The sequence below is a fragment of the Bufo gargarizans genome, chromosome 10 (assembly GCF_014858855.1).
Source record: "Bufo gargarizans isolate SCDJY-AF-19 chromosome 10, ASM1485885v1, whole genome shotgun sequence".
Taxonomy (NCBI): domain Eukaryota; kingdom Metazoa; phylum Chordata; class Amphibia; order Anura; family Bufonidae; genus Bufo; species Bufo gargarizans.
Window position 1 is genome coordinate 96641593 of NC_058089.1, and position 20919 is coordinate 96662511.

General features: G+C 41.5%; 1 protein-coding gene across 2 annotated transcripts in view; it reads left to right on the plus strand.

Moving 5' to 3' along the window:
* Positions 1 to 20919, plus strand: part of TOX3 (TOX high mobility group box family member 3) — a 123179-nt gene that overhangs the window by 75485 nt on the left and 26775 nt on the right. The window contains exons 3-4 of one of the 2 annotated variants that reach the window (XM_044271061.1): positions 7806 to 7808; positions 19154 to 19405. In XM_044271061.1, the coding sequence (XP_044126996.1) occupies positions 7806 to 7808; positions 19154 to 19405 (255 nt within the window). The remainder of the gene's footprint in view (positions 1 to 7805; positions 7809 to 19153; positions 19406 to 20919) is intronic. The other variant, XM_044271060.1, reaches the window with a different exon arrangement.

The window sequence follows — 20919 nt, forward strand, 5'->3', positions numbered from 1 at the left end:
AGTAGGGTGCACGTTCCTTGGGAATAGACTTCTCACCCCTCAATAGAATCCAGAAAAAGGACGGCACTCCAGTAAAATGAAATCGATGTTACCTTTATTCAACCATCCGGTGCACCGGATGGTTGAATAAAGGTAACATCGATTTCATTTTACTGGAGTGCCGTCCTTTTTCTGGAATATATATATATATATATATATATATATATATATATATATATATACACACTTTTACTCATCTGAGATAAGTATAGTATGTGGTTTAAATATTGTGTAGTGACTGGGGTGCAAAAAGGTTTCTTTGCACTAGAAAAGGGTTAAGGAGTTTTCTTACAAAGCGGAGGGCTGCTGTTGTCTATCTTAAGTCTTCAGTTTTCCTGAGCACTGAAGACACATTTGTGGACAGACTCTCCTTTGCAATGCTCAATTAGAGTTTTTCTAAGAAGACTGTTTACATCCTGTTTTCTAGTACAAAGACACATCTTTACCTAATAAAGTATATTACAAAAATGTGTATAATCCCTATGCAGTATTAAAAATAAACTCGAAAAAAAAAACGGTTAAATTTTACAATAAATAGAATCAATTGTACCTGTCAGAGCTCAGCATTCCAACCCACCTCTCCCATTTACATGTCCATTATAGTTTTTGGAGAGATCTTTCAAATAACTATCTTCAAATAGTTATGCCGACCTTGAGCTTGGAAAAAAAAGTCAGACTCCTTTACTACTTCTTAAACTATATAGCTGAGGTAGTAGATGTTTGTATTATGTAGGTTAAAAGGATCCAGTTAAGGCCGTCTAAAACTGCCTATCAACGATTCAACCATGCAGAAAAGTGCAGTACACGTAAACAGTACAATAAAATGTTTACACCTGTTTGGTCTCAGAGTTTGGCTTTGTAGCTCTACTCACATAACACTAATGGGGTAAATTATTAAGACCGGCGCTTTAGACTTCGGTCTTAATAGCCCTGCGCCGGGGCTTGATGCGTCTAATTTATGTAGAGGCGCCGGCATCCGCATAACTTGCCATGCTACTTGCTTAAATCTATGCCAAATCCCCTTTGTGACCAAATCTGCGACAAAAGTACGCTAAAATGTGGCATACGTCGCTTCATAAATGACCCCCTAAGTCTTTGCATAACTTAAAGCAAAACTATTATGCTGAGCTAGGCTTAGTACAGGACACATGGGTTTTCTCTTTAGTGTTTTTGAATTCCTGTGTTTTTGACCACTGCACTAGACATACCAAAAGTGTATCTGTTTTGCCTGGAGTGCTTTTTTTAAATTAATTTAGACTATTATTCCTTTTTGCAACTAAAGAATGAATCCAAACAACATACAATAAAAAATGTTTTGCTTTTTAATGCCTCATTTTGAAATTTGAAACACCAAATGGTATCCACAGCATTCAGGCGCAGAGATGACCACTCGCTATTCACTAAAGTGTAAAACTCAATGGAGCTTTATTGGTACCACAATAAACAACACATTTCAGGGATGTAAATTCCCCTTGCTTGGGTAATAATAATCATGCATTGTTAGCCATTGTTTTCTATTTTGAAACATAGGACATTTCAGCAATTTTGGAAAAAATGTTTATATTAATTTTAGACAATTGCATATAATTACCATTTCTAGCCAAGACAGAAAATAAATAAATCTCCTGCCTCTCTCTCTTTTTCTCTCTCTCGACCTTTAATAGTACTTGTGATTCAGGTAAAATCGATTCATCAGCCAATTGATTATTTATTTAGTTTTTATTTGGCAAATTGCATCCAAAATAAACTTCCAAAAAATTGTTCCTCTCTAAACTCCACTCAATGAAAGCCAAGACCACTGTAGTATTTGAGATATTCTGTAGCCTACTATAATGTTAACAGCTGAAGGCATAAAAAGCAGATGCATCTCTTTGTATGTTACCACCTATCTCTCTAGCACCGAAAATATTTATTGAAATAATATTTCAAAGCTTTAATTACAGTGATAATGAAAACAAGTTAAAACACCACATAACAAGAATGAGTGTTTACCCGTATTGTTAATGTGATATGTTAGATTTCATTAAGCAGTAATGGTGTAGCAAATGAGTCACAAATTACTGTTGCATCTGTTAGAAGACCACATTAGTGCCAAATAACTGCAAATGCAGCCATTGGGTTATGTTCATTAGCCAATTGCTTCTGATCATGGCCAATCTATCTACGGTGGATAAGCGTTGGAGTTTCTGTAGTGTGAAAAATGACTCTGTTTTTGTCTAAGAAACACAGAAACAAATATAAAACCCCCACTGCGCTGGCTTCGGTATAAATTGTGCTTTGCATCAAAAGTGATTATTTGAGCTTCAACAGTCTATCCAAAGAGCATCTTCCTATAGAATTGCAGGGCTCATCACTCCTGACCTCTAATGACAGTTGACAGGTTGTAGATGCAAGCAAAGGGTTTTCTGTTTTTCTCCCTGTATACCTCCTTCATACAGCATGCGGTTATTAATTTCTATCATCAGTAACAGCTTGAAGGATGACAATGTACTGCGGCTAATGAGATCGTTCCCTAGAATGCATCTTTTCCCCCCCCTCCTATTAACCGCCATGCAAAACTCTGCCTCACATAATATAAATTGTGTTTACAGCACAATGACGGAATAATTATGTTTTGTTGTTATAGTTACCAGACATGTAATGAGGACTGTATTTATCATTTGGACTGTCCCAGATCATAAATAAGCATATTGTAGCCGCTGATCTTAGAGACTTCAAAGTGCCCTGTATCAATATATTAATATTAGTGTTGATCGAACATGCTCGGACGAACACCAGTTAAGCTCAAGCATCTCGATGCTCGGCACTAGTGTTCAGCGCAAATATTCGAAATGCAATTTTTTATCTCAAATATCGCAACTTTGCTAATATTTAGAATATAGTGCTATATATTTGTAATATCGAATATTCAGCATTTTTTCCATGTGAACACATGATTCCTCCCTGCTTCTTGCTTGTGGGCCAATGAGTCATTGGCCCACAAGCAACTTAAGCAGGGAGGAATTATGACTTCAGATGGAAAAAAAATGACGAATATTCTAAAAAACTAATATATAACACTATATTCAATATAATGCTATATATTTGTTTTTAGAATATTCGTCATTTTTTTCCATCTGAAGTGAACAATGTTCAGTGTTCACTTCAGATGGTAAAAAAATTAAGAATATTTTAAAAAACAAAAATATATTCAATATAGTGCTATATATTTTTTTTTTGACCCACGTCTGTATTGATCGCGTAATATTTACATATTACGTGATCATTACCTTGCCGATTTTTTTGTAAAAAAAAAAGAAAGTAGAATATAACGAATATTCAAATTTGCGAATACTAGATGAATATTCTACAAAATATTCGCAAAATATCACGAATTTGAATATGAACCTTGCCACTCATCACTACTCAGCACATGGCGGTATTCGGCCAATAAACATGTAGGTAAGTACTGCCCTCACTGTAATGCCGTAGCCATGTTGGTTACTGGCATTACAATGATTGGTTGGCCGGAACGCGTCATCGGGTGCTATATAGCACCCGATGAAACGTGTTCGGCTCAGTCTTAGTCGGGGAGAGCAGAGCGTAAGAAGGGAAAGGCAGTGTAGGGAGCGATAGATAATATGAATATTTTTATTAGAGAAACTTTTTAGAGACTCAAAAGTCCTTTTAAGGACTATTGTGTGTGGCAGCAATATCTATTTTTAGCGCATCCTGCACTAAATGATGTACAGACAGCAACATTAGATGCGCCACATCTACAGTGAAACGTGTGCGCATCCCAAAAATATCTGTGACATCCAGTGTAGTGTTGATCGCGATTATTCTAATCGCAATTTTTTTCGCAAATATTAGCACTTCGAGAATTTGCTAATATCTAGATTATAGTGCTATATCTTCGTAATCGTGAATATTCTAGATTTTTTTTTCATCAGTACCTATGATCCCTCACTGCTTCTTGCTTGTGGGCAAATGAGAAGGCTGCAATATCTTTGAATTTAGAAGTAGTGTTAATCACAAATTTTCGTATCGTGTATTTTCATATTGTGAATTTTTATCAAGAATTTTCCGATTGCTGATTTTTGCAATGAAGAAAATATTACTGGAGATCATGAATTCTCAAATATATGATGAATATTTGCCAAAATAATTGCGAAATATCGCAAATTCGAATATTGCCTCTGCCGCTCATCACTGGTCCAGTGTACTTTTTCCGTAGAAGGTGTCCGCTGCGGACAGTGACATTAGCTGCGCCACATCTCCAGTGTAAAGTGTGCGCATCAAAAAAAATCTGCGACGTACAGTGTAATTTTTCCGTAGACGCTGCAGACAATGACATTACCGGTAGTACCTCTCCTGTATAACGTTTCCTCATCCCTAATACCTATGACATTCAATGTAATTTTTTATTAGCCACTGGTGACAGCATTGGCATTATCTGCAGGATATCTCCTGTTTGACGTTTCCACATCCCAAATACCTTTTTAAATTTGTTTGCGCATACACTTCCAAATCCTACACTACTATACGTTTGAAATATTTTCAAGCATATATAACATTTAATATGAAGAAGGCCAGCAGTAAGGGACGGGGTGCACGCAGAGGCCGTGGCCCTGGGCGCGTTGAAACTGTGCCTGCTACCAGAGCACAAGAAAAACAATCATCCACAATACCAAGCTTCATGTCCCAGTTTGCAGGGCGGCACAGGACACCACTCTTAAACTCAGACCAGTGCGACCAGGTGGTCAGTTGGATTGCAGCAGATAATGCTTCCAGTCGGTTAAGCACCACCCTGTGTTCCACCAAGTCCAGTCTCAGTAGCCAAGAGTCTGCTCAACACAATCCTCACCCTGATCCTCCTTCCTCCCACCATGGAGAGTCTGGGCAAACAAGTGATCCCACACTCAGATATTCCGAGGAGCTATTTTCAGCGCCATTCCTTGATTTGGCCCCGCACGCTTGAAGAAGGACAGATCTTGTGCCCTGATTCCCAAACTCTTGAGCATCCACAGTCACAAGAAGATGATGGTGGGGAACGGCAATTACTGTTTAATGAGGTGGATGATGATGAGACACAGTTGCCAATGAGTCAACCGCAATTACTGTCTCAAGACGTTCATGAAGAGGATGAGACACAGTTGTCAATCACTGAGGTAGTGGTTAGGTCAACAAGTCAGGAGGATGAGCAGAGTGAGGAAGTGGAAGAGGAGGTGGTGGACGATGAAGTCACTGACCCAACCTGGGAAGGTGGAAAGCCGAGCGAGGACAGCAGTACAGAGGCGGAGGGATCTGCTGCACCGCAACAGGCTGGAAAAAGCAGTGGGTGGCAAAAGGGAGAAGGCGGGTCACAATAAACAGGCCCGCAACTGTTCCATTGAGCAACCCCTTGCGGAAATCTCCCTTGCCTAGGGTAGATGTTCCACAGTATGGCGCTTTTTTGAGGAAAGTGCAGACAACAAAAGAATAGTAGTTTTTAACCTGTGCCGTACCAAAATGAGCCGGGGCATGAACACTAGCATCCTCACCTGCACCAGCATAATCAGCCACATGGCATACAAGCACCGTAATAAGTGGGACGAATGCCTGCGTAGACAATCTGTGTCTGCGAGTCACACCACTGCCTCCTCTTCCCCTATGTTATGTGCTGGCCAATCCTCTGTCGAAGGCGCAGGCCCAGATGCCCCCCGCTCTGCACCTGGACCACATCCACTTCCGTGCCCCAGCGCAGCATCCAAATGTCCTTACCCCAAGCCTTTAAAAGCAAACACAAATACCCAGCCACCCACCCACAGGCCATATCACTAAATGTGCAGTTTTACAAATTACTGGCCCTGGAAATGTTGCCATTTAGGCTTGTGGACACTGAGGTCTTCCACAGCCTGATGTTGGCGGCCGTCACTCTTTACGCAGTCCCCAGCCGCCACTATTTTTCAAGGTGTGCCGTGCCCGCCTTACACCAACATGTGTCCCGTAACACCACACGTGCTCTGACCAGCGCAGTTACTGGGAAGGTCCACTTAACCACAGACACATGGCCAAGTGCATTCAGCCAGGGACACTATATTTCCCTGACCTCACACTGGGTGAATGTTGTGGAGGCTGGGAGCGATTTGTATCCTGGGATGGCACAGGTGCTACTGACGCTAAGGATTGCGGGCCCTACGTCGATCAGGGTTTACTCCAGCACCTACGTTAGTGGCTCCAACCCCCACTTCTCCTCTTCCACCTCTTCCTCCACTTCCACCTCTGAATTATCCGCGTGCAGCACCAGTCAGTCATCAGTTGGTAGCTGGAAGCGGTGTAGCACTGCAGTGGGTAAGTGGCAACAGGCCGTGCTAAAGCTGATATGCTTAGGGGACAAACAGCACACCGCCGCAGAGCTGAGGCAGGGATAAGAGACCAGACTGAGCTGTGGCTCTCGCCACTCAACCTAGAACCATGCATGGTTGTGTCTAATAATGGCCGTAACTTGGTGGCGGCTTTGGAGCTCGGCAAGCTCACATCCCATGCCTAGCCCACATGTTAAACTTAGTGGTTCAGCAGTTTCTTAAAACCTACCCAAATTTTCCTGAGCTACTGGCAAAGGTGCGCCGCGTGTGTGCACGTTTCCAAAAGTCATCGACAGCTTCAGCCGGTCTGTCAACACTGCCGCAGCGCTGTAAATTGTCAGCTCACCGGTTGTTGTTGCACATGAGCACGTGCTGGAATTCGACATTCCACATTTTGGCCAGGCTTTGTGAGCAGCAGAGGGCAGTAGTGGAATACCAGCTGTAACATGGTCATCGCCTTTCAAGTCAGCTTCCGCTATTCACAAGCGAGGAGTGGGCATGGATGTCTGACCTCTGTGAATTTTTAAGAAACTTTGAGGAATCAACACAGATGGTGAGCGGCTATAATGCTATTATCAGCGTAACCATCCCACTTCTGTGTCTACTCAAACGCTTGCTGCTCACAATTCAGGACGACGCTTTGCATGTGGAAGAGGTGAAAATGGGGAAAGACATTACATTGGGTGATAGCCAGACCACCCTCAGTTCGTCTTCTCAGTGTGAAATTGACGATGAAGAGGAGGAGGAGTAGCAGGAGACGGTTGCCTCCACTACAGAGGGTAGTACCCATAAAAGTTTAATTCTATCTGTTCTGCGTGGGTGGGCAGAAGAGGTGAAAAAGGATGAGGAGATTGAAAGTGATCCTCCTGATGACGATAGCGAAGTCTTGCCTGCTGGTACTCTGGCACACATGGCTGACTTCATGTTAGGCTGCCTTTTCCGCGACCCAAGCGTTATATGCATTTTAGACAACACAGATTATTGATTGTTCACCCTTCTTGATCCCGGCTACAAAGATAACTTCTCATCTCTCATTCCTCTGGTGGAGAGGATGAGCGAAATGGTGCAATACTAGAAGGTCCTTTTGTTGAAAAATTGCTCCAAAAATTTCCATCTGACAACGCTGGCTGCAGAGTCCGTATTTCATTGGCCAACCGAGGAGGGGAGAATAGGGGAACACACAGCAGTTCCAAGATGTAAGGCAACACTCTCCAAAGCCTGGGACAGTTTCATGACACCCCACCAGCACCCTCACCCTGATGAGCAGTCTACTGTGACCAGGAGGCAAAATTGAAAGAGTACATAGCAGACCGTTTCAGCGTCCTCAATGATCCCTCAGTGCCTTACAACTACTGGATGTCCAAGCTGGACACGTGGCACAAACTGGCACTCTACGCCTTGCAGGTGCTGGCCTGCCCTGCCACCAGCGTTTTGTCTGAGCAGGTATTTAGTGCTGCTGATGGCATTATAACAGATAAGCGTATCCACCTGTCAACTGAAAATGCTGACAGGTTGACTATTATAAAAATTAACAAGGCCTGGATTGACACTGACTTCTCGACTCCACCAGAGGAAAGCTGATGAACATAAAGGCACTTTAAATGTGTTGTTCATAATGTACTGAATACACTGTATTCCCATGCACCCCTTCCACCCCCCAAAAATGAGTAAATGGTTGAATCTTCCGTTTCTCATACTTCTCCTCCTCTTCCATCATATCAACATGCTTATTCGTAGCATATAATGCCCTCGCATATAATGTTTTGCAGGGTCGGCTCACCTGCAGGCCCTCACATATAATGTTTTACAGGGTCAGCTCACCAGCAGGCCCTCACCTACAGTATTTTACAGGATCAGCTTACCTGCAGGCCCTCACATATAATGTTTTACAGTGTCAGCTCACCAGCAGGCCATCAAACTAATTTTTCAGTGTGTATGATGCCCTCCTTTCATCTGTAATAAAGGGTGCATTGGAGTGCCGATTCCTTGTAATTTTTTGCAGCCCTTTCACTTAGTGCATAGGCTTTATGAGTGTAGGAGTCCCACTACCTTAACAATTGTACCACAATGTTAAGGAGTTCCTCCTTTATGTGATATACAGGTTATATCGTAGTGCCTCTTCCTTGTAATTTTTGGCAGCACTTGCACTTTATATACAAGTAAATATACAGGTAAGAATGTTTTCTAACAATTTTTCCTCTAAAATGTATTTTATTTTCGGTTTGGTGCGTATTATTGTCATTCTGTAAAATCGGCGTACTACTCGGACAACATTGTTCCCAGCAGCAACCTGGGAGTACAAGATGCATCCAAGCATCCTCCCCATGCTGTTCCCGAACCATTTTGGTGGTGTTTCCATCAATTTCTGACCTTTTCTTATGAACCAGACACCCTCCATTCTTCAGAGCAAGGGGTGCCCGGGTTCTCCCATTGACTTCCATTGTGCTCGGGTGCTCAATCAACATTAATTAATATAATAGTTTGGATATTTTATCATTTTGTTTATTATTTCAATGTAATTTTCACTAATATTTCTGTTTTTATTTTGTATAAAATATTTTAGTATAATATCAGTCAAGCAGTTAAAATGATATATAATGTGTGTGTAAAATGTATATACAGTGTGTGTATATATATATATATATATATATATATATATATATATATATATATATATATATATATATACAGTACAGACCAAAAGTTTGGGCACACCTTCTCATTCAAAGAGTTTTCTTTATTTTCATGACTATGAAAATTGTAGATTCACACTGAAGGCATCAAAACTATGAATTAACACATGTGTAATTATATACAATAAAGTATGAAACAACTGAAAATATGTCATTTTCTAGGTTCTTCAAAGTAGCCACCTTTTGCTTTGATTACTGATTTGCACACTCTTGGCATTCTCTTGATGAGCTTCAAGAGGTAGTCACTTGAAATGGTCTTCCAACAGTCTTGAAGGAGTTCCCAGAGATGCTTAGTACTTGTTGGCCCTTTTGCCTTCACTCTGCGGTCCAGCTCAGCCCAAACCATCTCGATTGGGTTCAGGTCCGGTGACTGTGGAGGCCAGGTCATCTGGCGCAGCACCCCATCACTCTCCTTTATGGTCAAATAGCCCTTACACAGCCTGGAGGTGTGTTTGGGGTCATTGTCCTGTTGAAAAATAAATAATGGTCCAACTAAATGCAAACCTGATGGAATAGCATGCCGCTGCAAGATGCTGTGGTAGCCATGCTAGTTCAGTATGCCTTCAATTTTGAATAAATCCCCAACAGTGTCACCAGCAAAGCACCCCCACACCATCACACCTCCTCCTCCATGCTTCACGGTGGGAACCAGGCATGTAGAGTCCATCCGTTCACCTTTTCTGCGTCGCACAAAGACACGGTGGTTGGAACCAAAGATCTCAAATTTGGACTCATCAGACCAAAGCACAGATTTCCACTGGTCTAATGTCCATTCATTGTGTTCTTTAGCCCAAACACGTCTCTTCTGCTTGTTGCCTGTCCTTAGCAGTGGTTTCCTAGCAGATATTCTACCATGAAGGCCTGATTCACACAGTCTCCTCTTAACAGTTGTTCTAGAGATGTGTCTGCTGCTAGAACTCTGTGTGGCATTGACCTGGTCTCTAATCTGAGCTGCTGTTAACCTGCGATTTATGAGGCTGGTGACGCGGATGAACTTATCCTCTGCAGCAGAGGTGACTCTTGGTCTTACTTTCCTGGGGCGGTCCGCATGTGAGCCAGTTTCTTTGTAGCGCTCGATGGTTTTTGTGACTGCCCTTGGGGACACTTTCAAAGTTTTCCCAATTTTTCTGACTGACTGACCTTCATTTCTTAAAGTAATGATGGCCACTTGTTTTTCTTTACTTAGCTGATTTTTTCTTGCCATAATACAAATTCTAACAGTCTATTCAGTAGGACTATCAGCTGTGTATCCACCTGACTTCTCCACAACGCAACTGATTGTCCCAACCCCATTTATAAGGCAAGAAATCGCACTTATTAAACCTGACAGGGCACACCTGTGAAGTGAAGACCATTTTAGGTGACAACCTCTTAAAGCTCATCAAGAGAATGCAAAGAGTGTGCAAAGCGGTAATCAAAGCAAAAGGTGGCTACTTTGAAGAACCTAGAATATGACATATTTTCAGTTGTTTCACACTTTTTTGTTATGTATATAATTCCACATGTGTTAATTCATAGTTTTGATGCCTTCAGTGTGAATCTACAATTTTCATAGTCATGAAAATAAAGAAAACTCTTTGAATGAGAAGGTGTGTTCAAACTTTTGGTCTGTACTGTGTATGTATAAAATATATATATATATATACATATATATACATACACATACAGTGCTATGCAAGAATGTTAAGCAGGTTTGGGATAAATGCTGCAAAGTGAGAATGCTTCCAAAAATAGAAGTGTTAATAGCTTATTTATTTTTATCAGTTTACAAAATGCAAAGCGCATGTACAAAATAGAAATATAAATCAAATCAGTATTTGCCTTAAAAACATCATTAGTTCTACTAGGTACAAATGCACACAGTTTTTGAAGGAGCTTGACAGGGAGGTTGTTCCATATATCTTGGAGAAATACCACAGATCTTCTACGGATATAGGCTTGCTCAAATCCTTCTGTCTCTTCATATGATCCCAGACAAACTTCATGATATTGAGATCAGGGCCCTTTGGGGGCCATATCATCACTTCCAGGACTCCTTGTTTATTTTTCAGCTGAAGATAGTTCTTAATGACATTAGCTGCTTGTTTGAGGTCAATGACATGCGGCAGAATAAAATGTAACTATTAACTATAAACTTTTGTAATATATATATATATATATATATATATATATATATATATATATATATATATGTGTATATGTCATTTCCCATCAAAAAATTACTTGCTGGTTGAATAAAAAGAAACTTTAAGTCAAAATTTGCCAGGGGTATGAATAATTATGGGCAGCACTGTATACTCCTTATTTATTTAGTTTCCCTTTTATTTTAACATATATCAAAAGAAAGACTGGTATATAAAACTAGTTTGCCCATAAAATCACCTATGCTATCTAAAACCATGGCATTGTTATCATTATTGCTTATTTTGAATTCACAATTCTTTCCCCAAAGAAACTTGGAAAACAATTTAACATGTTCTTTCTTCCTTGCTTGCACAAATCACAAAAATTGCAATATTTGGGCAGATGAAATTGCAGAGTGGAGTATACATTTGTCTAGGGTTATGGTGCATGAGTATTGTATAATGTGAGTTATTTTTATAGCAGTTAGGTATCAATAAATAGGCCATTTGATATGCACCAGGCCTAATGTATCTGTTGCTGAAACAAACAAAGACAGATGTTGCTAATTAAGCACACATTAAAACACTGTTAATGCTGGTACACTATTAAAGCAGTATGATAATTGCACTTAAATCTTTGATCAGCAAGATCTGTTTCTGCAGAGCTTTCAAAATTTAAGGAACAGAGATTAATCTCACAATTAACAGCTTACATGTAGAAAGGCTTCATATTAGCAAGAAGTTTAAGGCTGGCCGTTAAATTGTATTAAATTTTTTGGGATTATCACACAATATGTGATACTTAAAATTGTTTGACAACTGAAGGTGCTTGAATATTATTGAATAGAGATAAGTAGAATTACCAAAATCAGTTTTGTGTCCGTCAGATTCGATTTGGTCCTAATCAAAAATTCCTAGATTGTTCTGAAAAGTCATGTAGGACAATCTGAGGGCTCCTAGGACTGTATCCAACCACTTTCAAGCTCATTAATTCCAAGATAACATTAGTAATTTTTAAAGAAAATGCCAAAATATAAGGCTATGGGTAAACAGATAGTAACCGGTGGTAACAAACCATCTGTTTATTAACATTCTGCACTAATTTCTTTTTTCCAAGTAAAAAATGGTTAAAAAAAATATCCTTTTATCGTTGTAGATGCCTTCTTCTCTGTCTTCTGATTTGTAAAATGGTAGCTGCCACTTAAATCGATTTGTGTCGGACGAATCAAGCATTTCCGATTTAGCAAAATTAGAATCTTTTGGGAAATTCATAGAAAAATTGATGTAGAATCAATTTGTGCATCTCTAATATAGACCTCTTGTTACTTTTATCTAAAGTTGTGCTCATAAGTTTACATACCCTTGCAGAATTTGTGATTTCTTAACCATTGTTCAGAGAATATGAATGATAACACAAAAACTTTCCTTTCACTCATGGTTAGTGGTTGGCTGAAGCCATTTATTGTCAAGCAACTGTGTTTACTCTTCTTAAATCATATTCACAATGCAAACTACCCAAATGATCCTGATCAAAAGTTTACATACCCTGGTGTTTTGGCCTGATAACAAAAGGGTTACAATGGCTATTAAAGGTAACCATCTTCACCTGTGATCTGTTTGCTTTTAATTAGTGGGTATGTATAAAAGGTCAATGACTTTCTTGACTCCTGACAGACCCTTGCATCATTTATCCAGTGCTGCACTAATGTTGTTTGGATTCTAAGTCATGGGGAAGCAAAAGAATTGTCAAAAGATGCAGGAAAAGGTAGTTGAACTCTATAAAACAGGCAAGGGATATAAGAAAATATCAAAGAACTTGAGAATGCCAATCAGCAGTGTTCAAACTCTAATTAAGAAGTTGAAAAGTAGGGGTTCTGTTGAAATCAAACCATGATCAGGTAGACCAACTAAACTTTCAGCTACAACTGCCATAAAAATTGTTCAGAATGCAAGAAAAAACCCTCACATAACTTTAGGTGAAATACAGGACTTTCTCAAAGGATGTGGTGTGGCTGTTTCAAGATGCACAAAAAGGATGCACTTGAATAAAGATGGGCTGCATGGTCGAGAAGAAAGCCATTACTACGCAAATGCCACAAAGTATCCTGCTTACGATATGCAATACAGTACAGGGACCAGCCTCAAACCTTCTGGCACAAAGTCATTTGGAGTGATGAGACAAAAATTTAACAGTTTGGACACAACCATAAATGCTACATTTGGAGAGGAGTCAACAAGGCCTATGATGAAAGGTACACCATTCCTACTGTGAAACATGGTGGTAGATCGCTGAAGTTTTGGGGATGTGTGAGCTACAAAGGCACAGTAAATTTGGTCAGAATTGATGGAAATATGAATGCAGTAATGTATCAACAAATACTGGAGGAAAATTTGCACATTATCCCGGAAGCTGTGCATGAGACGTACTTGGACATTCCAACATGACAATGATCTAAAACACAAGGCCAAGCCGACCTGTCATTGGCTACAGCAAAATAAAGTGAAGGTTCTGGAGTGGCCATCTCAGGCTCCAGACCTCAATATCATTGAGCCACTCTGGGAGACCTCAAACGTGCAGTTAATGCAAGGCAGACCAAGAATTTGGGGGAACTGGAGGCTTTTTGCCAGGAAAAATGGGCAGCATTACCATCTAAAAAGATAAAGAGCCTCATCCACAACAACCACAAAAGACTTCAAGCTGTCATTTATGTTAAAGGGGTCAATTCATGGTATTAAGAACTGGTGTAGGTAAACTTTTGATCAGGGTCATTTGGGTAGTTTCTGTTGTGATTATGATTTAAAAAGAGTAAACACAGTTGTTTCGCAATAAATGGCTTCAGCCGACCACTAGTAAAAGAAAAGTTTTAATGTTATCATTCATATTCTCTGAACAATAGTTAAGAATTCATCAATTCTACAAGGGTATGTAAACTTATGAGCACAACTGTAAAATGCCTTACTATGGACCCTTTTAGAGAATGGGAATATGTGTTTACTGACCAATACTCACTATAAAAATAGCGTACGATTCATATTTAAGATATCCTATAGAAGATGTCTCCTTCCTCAAGTATGTATTTACACCAGTGATTTTTACTTATTCTAATTAAAGGAGTTATCCAGGAATTTGATATTCATGGCATATAGCGATGGACGAACATCGTCCGGGATGATTCAAGTACCGCGCTTTTGCGGCGGGCCCCATTCACTTTAATGGCAGGCGAACCTGAAAAACCTTCAGGTCTTATTTGCAGCCAGCAAACACTTAATAAAAGTACACAAATAGTCCCACAACATGGATAGTGATATACCAGAGGGGGATCATTGGCAAAAATTCCCACAAAAAATATGTATTTTAATCAGGGGCCATTTTTATGCGTCTTGAAGGGAAACTCAAAAATGTGCCCTGCTGGAGCCTAGAGAGATTTTATTTTAGGCCATGGGCCCCCAAAATTAGGCATTTACCTGACAGAAAATAACTTGTGAATATGTGGCTGGAGGAACATTAGGCGGTCTTTGGCTAAAAATATTACAGGCCCCAAAAATTAAGCATTCATCTGACAGAAAAGAACTTGTGATCCTGTGGCTTGAGGTACATTAGGCGGTCACTGGATAAAAATAGAACTGTAGGCCACTGGAGTATAGGCCCCAAAAATTAGGCATTCTTCTGACAGAAAAGAACTTGGGATTCTGTGTCTGGAGGTACATTAAGTGGTCACTTGATCGCTTGATACAAATTTCACTGTAGTCCACTAGAGTAGAGGCCACAAAAATTTGGCATTCACCTGACAGAAAAGGCCTTTTAAGCCGCTGTATATACATAAGACAAGGACCATTCTTTGTTCTGGGTGGTGGCAGATATGTATGGGTTGGCATGAGGAAATTCAATTACATGTGGTCGTCACAGGTGTTGAATTCCTCCGAGAGACCTGCCTCATTCATTTTTAGAAATGTTAGGTAGTCCACACTGTCGTGAGCTAGGCGAGTGCGCTTATTGGTTACGATCCCCCCCTGCTGCTCTGAACGTCCTTTTGAACAGGACACTCGAGGGGCAAGCCAAGAGTTCTATGGCAAATTGTGCCAGCTCTGGCCACAGGTCAAGCCTGCACACCCAGTAGTCCAGAAATTTCTTGCTTCTCAGAGCGTCCACATCGGCCGTTAACCCGAAGTAGTCAGACACCTGTCTGTCTCGGCATTCCCTGAGGCTGGATCCAGAGGGCAGCTATCGATGAGTTGGCTGCAAAAATGATCTAATTTCCGTAGTGACCAACACCTCTTCAAACCGCCCTCTTCTTGCAGGCGCGGTAGGATTGGTACCCGTGTTTTGCTGTGGGTGGAAATTCCTCTGCCAGAGCCTGCAACAGCAAAATGCAGCAGTTCTTGCAGCAAGGCCTGGAAATGCTGCATTCTGCCAGCCATCTGTGATGCTTGTAACATGTCCGCCATTTTGTGTTTGTACCGGGGGTCTAAGTACATTGCCACTCAGTACTGGTCCTTTAACTATATGCTTTTTATACGAGGGTCCCTCTGCAGACAATGGAGCATGAAGGCCCCAATTTGCACTAAATTGGAAGTGGTGGACCTCCCTGGCTCCTGCTCATCACCCAGGAGAATTTCGTCCACGGTCTCGTCCCCCCAGCCACAGACAAAACCATGGATCCCTAAAAAGTTTGAAGTCTCCCTCAAAGCCTGCTCTTTTTGCTCCTTCTCCTCCTTCCCCCAACCACCATCCTCCTCTGACTCCTCTTCAGACTCCTGCTGAATTGTCTCAGATGGAATAGCCCCCCTGGGGATTAATTCAGCATTGTGAATTCCTCATCTTTCTGCTCCTACTCCTCGGCGGCTTAATCAATGACACCGCAATGCACGCTCCAGGCTCCAGAAAGAAGGCATAAGGTACAATGTCACTGATAGCGCCCTGGCTGCGACTGACCAGTTTGGTGATTTCATCAAATGGACGCAGAAGTCTGCATGCGTTGCGCATGAGCAGCCACTGACATGGTGAAAAGAAACCAAGCTCCCCAGAACCTGTCCTGCTGCAGAGTTCGTAAATGTAGTCGTTAACGGCACGTTGCTGCTGGAGCAGCCTATCAAGCATATACAATGTGGATTTCCAGCACGTCGGGCTGTCACAAACCAGGTGTCTGACAAGCAAGTGGTGACGCCGCTGAACATCAGCAAGGCGAGCCATGGTTGCATAAGATATTCTAAAATGGCCATAGATTTTCCTGGCCTGCCGCAAGAAGTCCTGGACCCCGGTGTTTTGGCAACGAATCGCTGCACAAGTAAATTCAGGACGTGTGCCATGCATGGCACGTGTGTAATTTTGCCCTGTTTTAGCGCACTCAGCAGATTGGCACCGTTGTCGCACACCACTTTACCAACTGTCAAATTGAGCAGGGTTAGCCACTGATCGGCCTGTGATTGCAGATCTAAAAGCAGTGCAGGAAAGGTGTGGCTCTTGGCTTTCAGGCACAACATCCGCAGCACAGCATGGCAACATCTCGCCTGGGACATCGAATAGGTTCTGAAGAACTTGGGAGGCGCAGAGAAAGAGACGGTAGCAGTGGAAAAGGAGGAGTGAGCCAAGGAGGAGACGGAGGATGGAGTAGGAGGAGGAGCAGAAGAGTCAGGCCTGTATGCAATCCGTGGCGGTAACACCAAATTTACACGGGAGCCACAGGTTACATGTTTGACGGCCGTCAAAAGGTTCACCCAGTGGGCAGTAAAAGTTATGTACCTTCCCTGCCCGTGTTTGCTAGACAGATGTATCAGATGGTCAGATGTATCTTGGCACCGACATTGTGTGCCAGAGATATATTCACTTGCCACTGACCGTGGCCATATGGTTCAGGGATGCCCTTCTAAGAGAAATATTTTATTCAGGGGACCTTCCATTGCGGTGTGCCAATTGCCACAAATTTTCTAAAGGCCACCAAGTCTATCAGTTTATATGGCAGTAGTTGGCCGGCTAGCAGTTCTGACAAGCTAGTGGTCAGCCGTTGGGCAAGAGGGTGATCAGGCTTCATCATCTTTTTACGCTTAAACATTTGGGCCATGGTAACCTGCCTTATGCCAGATGAACGAGAAGATGGCATGGTGGAAAGTGGAGTGGAGGTTAAATGGGAGGAGAGAGGAGAAGGAGAAGAGGCAGGACGTGGAGCGCCAGCAGTGTGGCTTTGTGGGTTTTGACGACGTTGCTCCCACTGGGCTTGGTGATGGGAGGCTAGGTGCCTTTTTAAGGCGGTCGTCCCTAGGTGAGTGTTGGACTTACTACAACTTATGCGTTGACAGCACAGGCTGCAGATGGCAACACTATTGTCAGCAGATAACACATAAAAAGAAGCCCACACTGCGGAGCCATGTGCCAGCATCCTGGAAGCGCTAGAAGTAACCATGCATGGTGGACGGCTAGCTCCAGATACATTTGCTGTCTGTTTTTTGCCTCCTTCTCCTCCCTCTCTGCTGCTCCGTCTCTCTCCCTCTGAACTCCCCTCCTGTTCCTCTCTTTTGAGCACCTACGTAACATCCATCTACACGTAATCATCCTCCCCTTCACCACCACTGACATTTGAGATCTCGGAGTAGGCAGCAATAGCGGGGACCTCCCTCCTTGGGCTGATTTGGGTCAGAGCGCTGGGTGGCGGCCGTTGCTACCTCTTCTTTCTCATCCAATGTCAAGAATGGCTGCGCATTGGTAAGGTCTGGGAATGGATGGGAAAATAATTCCTCTGACTCGTGTGAAATGGCTATGGTGGTGGTGGATTTGGGGGTGCACACAGCTAAGAGTGAGGAGGGTGCAGATACAGAGGATGAGTAGGGTGCAGAAGCGGAAGGGTGAGTGAGCCACTAAACCAACTCTGGTACGTCCTTTGAAATAATCGCAAAAGCCTTCTCCAACTTCCCACTTAGGCTCGGGCCTGGTGCATCTGCCCGACCCCTACCACCCCTGTGGAACGGCCTGCCTCTTCCTCTGCCTGTCATTTTCAAAATGACCCTGTGCCTAAGTCCCATGAGAAGAGCAGCATTTGTGGAAGCAGGTATATTGCAGGCCTAATCAATATTTGGTGGAAGCAGGTATATATAACCCCTTAATCAGTCTTTTGAGGAAGTAGGTATAACACTATAACACACTCCTTAATCAGTTTGTTTTGGGGGCAACTGGTATATCACACCCTTTGCAATTAGTTGTTCCAATAGCGTTTGTCCCTCTATATAGCTGCAGTATCGCTGCAAAACCGCACAAGTGCTGCCCAGTTCAAATGCAATATATAGAACGTATATTATAGGTATATCACATCCCTGCCTCAATCAGTTTTTTTGGGGGGCAAGTGGTATATCACACCTATTGCAATTAGTTGTTCCAATTGCGTTTGTCCTTCTATATAGCTGCGGTATCGCAGCAGAACCGCACACAACTGCTGCACAGTACAAATGCACTATAATATACTTTCTAACAAAGAAAGTATAAGTATATCACACCCCTCTGTATATCACACCTGGGTCAGTCTTTAAAATAACTTTTTGGGTTGTGAATGAATTGCTATTAGCCTTCAGTAAGGGTACAGAGGGGAGGTAACTAGTTGTGGGTGTTCACCTGCACAGACTCACTCTATCCAATCAGTGCTGCCATTTTCAGACTGTGCAGGCACACACTCCCAACTGGTTACCTCCCCTCTGTACCCTTACTGAAGGCTAAGAGTAATTAATTCATAACTTCTAGTGCAAATAATAAAGGAATGGCGTAACATACAGACATAAGAATAGATGCTCCAGAATTGTTATTAACATGGGGAACACATGAAGCTATTAAAATACAGGAGTGGTGAAAGATCCTCTTTAAATATAAATTGTAGGAGGATAGGCCATCAATATCAAATTAGTGGATAACCCTTTAACTAAAATATAAATTCAGTTACAAATCCAAAGACACTATTGGTTTAGTCACACCCATATGTGCCTTGTTTTACAGACGTTCCACACACCGAGTCTTGGTGATGAAGAATTTGAAATTCCTCCCATCACTCCACCTCCAGAGACTGACCCTTCACTTGGCATGAGCGATGTTCTGCTTCCATTTCAAGTTATGGGTGAAGCTTTGGCTGCCCAAGGGAATGAATTTACACCTCAGTTTCCACCTCAAAGTCTGGACCTGCCTTCTATCACCATTTCCCGCAATCCAGTAGACCAAGATGGAGTATTTCACTCTAACGGCTTGAGAATGGTGAGTTTTGTGTAAAAACTAAACAAAATCTACCTATGAAATATCTCTAATTCGTATCATTTTGATAAGACAAATATAGAACATATCTGATACATGCCAATATGCACTTTTATACTGTTACCTAATGTGTGAAAACTATGATATGGCTGTTTGTAAGAATTGTGTATTCAGGTGGTAGAAAATATCCTAAACTACACCCCTCACAGAGGGATATAAACTATAACGATTAATTTTACTTATATGAAGATATTGCCCTTTATCAGTCATAAACCCTAAAGACATTTTATATGTAATAACATCAATATATAGCAGATTAGTACATTCCAGCGTTAGGGCATTCTCTGCAGTAATGAAGTTTCCCTTTTTCTGTTTCATAAGGAGCCTCAGGGGTGCAAATTCCTATGGAGTGCTGAGAAATGAAATGAATAATAACTATAATCATAGCAGCAAAGCAACAGGATCTAATAATGGCTGGATGTAAAATTTCTAATTAAAAACAACAACCACCAATCTATTTACTCTTCTGCGTGAAGTTAAATCTTTGGGAAGAGATAAGATTTGTGTCATATTCTATTTTTTAAAATTGCGTGTACTTAGTGTTGCCTATTGGATTGCATAAGAAGCAGGGCTATCACTGAGCAATTATCAAAACCCATATAGAGACATTTACTTACATTAAGCCATATTATTTGTGTTGCCTAGTATGACACAATGAAGGGATATGAACAAATTTCCCACAGTGTCCATGATGAACAGGTTGGTGGTTTTACCAAATCTATGGTGTTCTGCTACTAAACATCAAAGGGGCAACTTTTAGAGGAGCCTTTAAAGGGAATGTGTCATCAGACACTGTTTAAATCCTATTTTTAAAGGATTTTTTATGATGCTTTTCTATTTATCATATCAATATTTATATTTAGACAAACAAAACTAAATCCTGCAATTTTCACACTGGCCACTAAGCCTAATAATAGGTGCCACTTCTCGGTCTGTACAGATCACTTTACTGCAGTTAGCTGCGTATCTGTCAATGTAATCCTGCCTGTAATGATATCACCTCTGTGTATAGATAAGACGGTATCCACTATTCACAATAGGTGATTGCCAAGCTTATCTAGTCTTTCATTGTACAATGACCTCTGCACAGGTCATAGAGCGTGCCCAAAAAGCTCTCCCATGAGGTCCGCTCCAGACCATTGTGTCTATGGCCCGTGTAGCTGATGTAAAGCAATTCTTTTTTATGTTTTCAAAATGCTGTTAAGAACAGCTCCGGCAAGATGGCTGCCCCCATAATCATGTTCAAGAAATGGAATAAAAAATATGCAATCGGAAAATAAAAACAGCTTAAAAAAAATCATATGTGTTACTATCTGGTTTTTACTGGCAGATAAAATTTTGGGTGACACATTTACTTTTAGTCAGTGGTCTGTGCATACGGTTAGTTTAAACATTTAGGGGGACATTTATCAAGACCAGTGTTTTACACACTAGTCTTAATCTCCCACCTGCTTGCT